The sequence below is a fragment of the Rhinopithecus bieti genome, unplaced genomic scaffold (assembly GCF_001698545.2).
Source record: "Rhinopithecus bieti isolate Rb0 unplaced genomic scaffold, ASM169854v2 scaffold_8760, whole genome shotgun sequence".
NCBI lineage: Eukaryota > Metazoa > Chordata > Mammalia > Primates > Cercopithecidae > Rhinopithecus > Rhinopithecus bieti.
The window spans coordinates 2,683,038-2,689,362 of record NW_016806225.1 but is presented as its reverse complement, the minus strand read 5'-3'; the positions used below and the strand labels follow the sequence as shown (position 1 = coordinate 2,689,362).

General features: G+C 34.1%; 1 protein-coding gene across 3 annotated transcripts in view; it reads left to right on the top strand.

The window, feature by feature from the left end:
• NIPAL2 (NIPA like domain containing 2) overlaps nt 1-6,325 on the top strand; it is a 109,046-nt gene that overhangs the window by 34,328 nt on the left and 68,393 nt on the right. For all 3 annotated transcript variants that reach the window (XR_001886250.1, XR_001886251.1, XM_017875301.1), the window contains exons 2-3: nt 1,997-2,065; nt 3,451-3,622. Coding sequence is in view for 1 of the 3 variants with exons in the window: in XM_017875301.1 (XP_017730790.1) it covers nt 1,997-2,065; nt 3,451-3,622 (241 nt within the window). In the remaining 2 variants the exon portion in view is untranslated. The remainder of the gene's footprint in view (nt 1-1,996; nt 2,066-3,450; nt 3,623-6,325) is intronic.

The following is a 6,325-nucleotide window of genomic DNA, read 5'->3' as shown; positions in this document are numbered from 1 at the left end:
AAAAAAAAAAAAAAAAAAAAAAAAAAAAAAAAAAAACACAGTTTTTAATCTTGGTGAAATACAATTTATCTATTTTTTTCAATGCCTATGCTTTGGTGTCATATCCAAGAAATTATTGCCAAACCCTGCCACCAATTTTTAAATACCCAGCCTGAATCCATTTAAACCGTTCAGTGAATGACTTGAAGAATTTTAAAGTGAGTTATTTCTATTCAACAATGTACTTTTATAATTATGGGAGATATTAATAAATATCCATTCATGGCCAGAGTTTTTTCTCAGTCTTCATTTTCCTGATTAATGCCAAGTACATTAGATGTAAATAGGAAGCATGGAAATAGCACATTGTATTGTACCTCAATTGTTTCCCCATGAGGGATCGTGATCAAAATTATTACCAATTGCCTCTCTTAGGAAAAGAAAATTCTTAACTGATTAAAGACCATGGATATTATATATCAACTATATAATGAGTTTTCAACTTTTTACTTCATTTAAAAAATACTAAATTTCATTTCTAAATACTAAATTTCATGCTATACTTGAGTCAGGCTGGAATTTGGTGTCTTATTGCTACAAAAATCACATATAATAAAGCTCTAAAACTTCAAAGACATTTTGCATTCTGAAAAGGGTTCTTTGTGGTTGCAATGCTCATTTGAAATTAAAATAACTTCTTGGAATTTGAAGCTAGCTAGAAGTTATGTACTGTAGAATAAGAGGGAGATGATCCTTTGTATCATTGCTAATTTATACTAATAGAAGATATTATACTTTTGGACCTAGATGGGAGCAACAAATGCATCTTTTGAAATCATTAAATAATACATGAGCTATCCATGATAAACATCTTGGGCAATGTGTAAGAACTTACCTTTTAACCTCTATAGTTCTTGCATTAGATGATTATATACTTTTTCAAGCAAGTGTTTGTTAAATCTTCAATTTTATATTGCAGTAGATGATGCAGAAGACCCAATAGAAAGAAGCATAAGACTTGGTTCTTTTCCCTCAGAGAATTTGAGCAAACATGATAATATTAAAGAATAAATGAGGGAGGCTTACCATTTAGAATCTGAGAAAGTCAAGGTGGGCCGAGGTGGTCTGAGGAGGTCTCAAGGAGATGGACCTCTGTAGGCCAAGAGGGCGAGGTTTGGTTGGAGTGAGTGAGAGGTGCTCCTGCACGACCTAGGAGAGCAGTGACATGAGAAAGTGTCACATCTGGCTGGAGGATAGCACGTGCCACATACCTGAGATAGAGGAAGCACATTAAAAGTAAGTCATGGACAGAGGGCTGGGTGAGGACTAATTGTGGTGAGCTGGTATAGTAGTTTATTGTTTGATATAGTAGACTGTAGAGAATCATTGTAGGTTTTTGACCAGGGGAGTAGTAGGAAAATTTAGCCCATCTCCAGTGGAGATCATAGAGCCTTAGAAGTAAAGGGATTTCTGGAAACATCTTATCTAATATCCCATTTTTACTTAGGCCAGAGAAGTGAAATAACTTGCTCAAAAGGTCACCCAGTTAGAAAAGAGCAAATCTGTGTCTCAGATTTATCATTTACCTTGTAGTCCGATTATCTTTCTTTCTTATCACAGTCCTCCAAAACATATTACAGAAAAGAAAATTAGAAGAAAGGATATATAAGAAGCAGCATCTTGATAGAAAAAAGCCAAATAACTATTTTATTTATATTAGTAAATGAGGCAGGCAAATATCTAGAGAATTCATAGAGGACCAAGTGATTTCTTAAAAATAGTGTCTGAAAAAAGTGAAAAACTAATTCTAATTAAATCATATTAATAGGTATTTATGGTATTAATTGGTTATTCTACATTACTATAAGAATGTGTAATTTTTATCAAACCTACCCTAGCAAATGGGTGCTAAGCTAAAGCTGAATTACTGAACAAACGAATGAATACCTAAATTTGTCTTTTTTCTTCCAGTAAATATCTTACAAGTATTATTTAAGGAAAACATTTTCTTTTATAGATTCACCTTTTTGGAGTTTTGCTGGCCATTTTAGGAAACTTGGTGATCAGCATTTCTCTAAATATTCAGGTAAGAAAAAAGCTTATTTTTCTAGCACTGTAGATTAATCCACGGACACATTATGACTGTCATGGGTCTTGGAAACTTTTGTCTTTGTGACTCCTTTCTCCATAAAAATTATAAAAAATATATATTTTTTATGACCTCATTGGTGTAAAGAGAAATATAATGCAAGCTGGAGTGCATTCATTTTTCTTCTTCTTCTTCTGATTTTAAAAGAAATTAATTTTGGGGGGTGTGGAGTGGGCTCTGACAGTATTGTAGACCCTAGGTAAGGGGCCTATGGTGTCTAATGGATAAATAGCACTGGTTTGATTTGCAGTACTTTAATTTCTTTCATAGCCTTCACCCCAGGTGGGATATGGATACTTTTTAGAAGCAGTTCATAAAAGTACATATTATAGGGTTTTTTTCCCCTTTCTTTAAAATACTCTCAAATATGCCAGTATAGACTAATGGTCTTGAGGAAAGAATGTAGAATACAAAATAGGAACTATAACTGAACATGAATTAGAAACCTGAATAAATCGCTGATTTGCTAAATGCAAATTGAATGAAATATGAATTTTTAACCAAATCAGGAATTAAATAAACCATTTTAAATCATTTAATGAATCAGTTTGAATTAGAATCAAATTGCTGCAGTCTCTAAAATGATTTGAATCAAAATAAACCTGAACATCAAAATATCTCCCAGAATGTTATATGGTAATTCCCTCTTAACCTCAGGGGATAAATTGCAAGACTCCCAGTGGATGTCTGAAACTAGAGCTAATACTGAACCCTATTCGGTATATACTATATTTTTCCTATACATACATACCTATGATCACATTTAATTTATAACTTAGGCACAGTAAAAGATTAACAACAATAACTAATAATAAAATAGAACAAGTAAGTAAGATAAGGGTTACCTGAACACAAGCACTGTGCTATTGCAACAGCTGATCTGATAACCGAGAGGGCCACTGAATGACTAAGGGACAGGGAGCATCTGTAGCCTGGCTACATTGGACAAAGGGAGGATTCACATACCAGGCGGGACAGCAAGAGATTTCATCCTACTACTCAGAAGAGAATGCAATTTAAAATGTATGAAATGTTTATTTCTGGAATTTTCCATCTAATATTTTCTGACCATGGGTAACTGAGACCACAGAAAATGAATCCGTGGATTGAGGGGTGACCACTATATTTGTTTATAAAAAATCTTTGCTAGAAAATGACCTAGTATAATTTTCAATAATTCCCCAAAAATGTATTTGTTCTTTAAAAAATACAAAATAAATTAGTGTTCTTATAAAAGAATTAAAGGAATACAAAAGAAAAAAAAGTGGCATTCCCTTCATAGCTCAGAATGTTTTCTTATTTATCTTCTGATTTACTTTCAGAAATATTCTCACCTTCAGCTGGCACAACAGGAGCACCCAAGGCCATACTTCAAGAGTATGCTGTGGTGGGGTGGTGTCCTGCTGATGGCCGTGGGAGAGACGGGGAACTTCGCAGCCTATGGATTTGCTCCCGTTACTCTGATCGCTCCGTTAGGCTGTGTGTCTGTTACAGGTAAGCCGTTGTGTGTTTTGACAAACAGAAACTTAAAGAGCAGAAAAATTGGAGAAAAATACACAACTGAAACAACAAATGCACCAAAAAAGAAAGTCTATTGCCTGGTTTCTTAGCACATTAACATGGAACAATTATTCTGCTAATTTCAGCGATCCATTGTCATGCTGTCACATTAACCATGAAGAAACTTGCATTTTGTGACTCTAACACTTATCTGTGAAAGCCTGATGCCTGAGTCTTAATAAATTAACAGTGACAGAAAATGTTATACTATGCTTGTAATCATTAATGAGTTACCTAAAAGCATTTGTAATGCAATGTTTTATTCATATGTTAAACTGATAATACCTGTGGTTAGAGTCTTTGATGTCTGGTCTTGACTTCATAGTTTAGTATCTGTTTGACATTAAGAATTAAATATTGGTTATTCTACATTACTATAAGAATGTGTTATTTTACAGTAATGTCACAAATATCTACTTTGAAATTTTATGTGATTTACTAAATACATTTAGAAAACAGAAAATGAGATGTTGTGAAAGACTTAAAAAAAAAAAGAGCAAAATCACTGCTAAAAGGAGAACAAATTCTCTAAGCCCTGTTAAAATCAATAAAATCTTTTGGTTTTACTCTTTATCTGCTGCTATGGAAACAGAATGTTTCTAAATTTGTGTGAATTTAGAAACTTCATTGAAATAGAAACAACTTGATAGTCATTATCTGTTAACAACTAGATCAAGCATATCACATGTTTACATATCCCAATTTAAATGTTCCTCCTAAACAACTATATGATATTCTTAAAGAAAATATCATTTAAACTGAAACAATGCAGATTCAAAGAGAATTTTATTTTATTTTGTAAGTCATTTATCTCATTTAAAATATTTTATTTCAAATACTTGAATGAGGTATAATAGAATATTTAGCAAAAAAACACTTACTTTGCTTTCTAGAAATAGCCTACTTAAAAGAGTCATCCTGTTACTACTCTGAAGAGGCACACAATTTATGTAATCATTTACTGTTTTTAACATTCCAATAGAATAAGCAAATTGGGTAAACCTCACTTTCTATTTAGTAAACCACATAACATGTACATAGACATTTTAGACATTTTATGTTTTCAAAATCTGAGAAATAACAGATAAAAGATCTAGTTATATGGTGAACTTCGATCCCTCCAGACTCTTGCTGTCTTGAAAATATTGTTTTATTCTCCAATAATAACTGTGTATGTCATGCTGATCTTTAGTTTTGTTCCTTACTTTATGCTGTTTCCATGAAGTAGCCAGAGAAAAATGTGTCCGGGCATATTAGATAGATAACTGGGGAAGGCAGGTGGTGAGTGCACCATATGGTATTGAAATTCTCCATTTATCTCATGTCTGAGACTTGTCCTGGGAAGTCTTTTGCAGGAGTGGGGTATAAGAAAAAGGGTGCTACCCCAGGTGGTTCAGACAAGGGGAAATATTGTTGTAAAGATCAGAGATTTCACAGAAATGAGATATAACCAGACCTCACGGGGCCTGAAGTGAGAATGGGGCAGTTTTCAGGACCTCAGGGTCAGCAGTCGTACCCTTCCTAGACCTTCAGTGAAGCTGCCAGTGAGTCTGCCCATCTTGGCAAGACTTGATCCAAGCTCTCATTAAAAAGTGAAAGCTGAAGCTTTCCAACCTTCCACTCAGAGAGAGTGTCCTATTCTCCCAAGTCCCCTGCGAGCCGGTCCACCCACCTTCAAACTCTGAGCCCACTGCCTTGACAGATGGGCTTTTTCTTCATGCTATAGATTATTTTTCTTTGTGTGCTGTTAGCCCCAATTAATGTTTCAGCTTCAGAACATTTTTAGTTACCTCCCTCTCTGTCCATCTGAAATGATTCAAAGATGTGAACTTACAGCCTCAAACACAACTCATTTCCTACTTTACAATCTTTGCACACAGTAATGTATGTTCATAAATAGCATTCCCACAGCAGTCCTGAGCTGGATTTAAGTCATTGTAAAGCTTTGTGGGTGGGTGAGGGACTGCTGGTGATGGAGGATTTTCCCTAGAACAAACCCCTGCTACCCTGAGATTCTTTATAAAGATCCTAGAAACTCTAGAGAATTTGAAGGAAAAGGGAAAGTATGAACCAGATGTGTCTTATGTCTGTGTCTATAGATGAAACAGAAAATCCACACTTTTCTATGTTAAAACTTTTTTTCGGTATCATTTCTTGGGAGCTTTAAGAAATCAAATCTCCCATTGAATTTTAATAAAAAATAAAACCTGTTGCAGTGTTGCATGGGAAATTGCAGATTCTTTTCTGATTTTTCTTCTGTCTTTTGTTGCTTTTCTAAGAGACGGAGACAGAGAGACAAACTATTAAAATCCAGAACACTTATAATAGTTTTAGCCCTTAAATCCAAGTGTGTTAAGTCCCTTAAGTCTTTTATCTTCCTCCCTCTCTTTAGACAGTCTGGTTCACACCAACACATTCTGCTCCATTTTTCCTTTCCAGAAGTAGGGAGAGACAGTGCGGGTAAACACGTGGACTAGTTTTACTACACTGATGATTGCTAATATACCAGACCTGCTATTTTGTCGCACATAATCAAAATTCCTGCTCCTTTTGTATACTTTGAGTATAATATATATTTGTACACTTTGAGTATAATATATTCAATTAAATATTAAATACAAATTAAATATATAATAT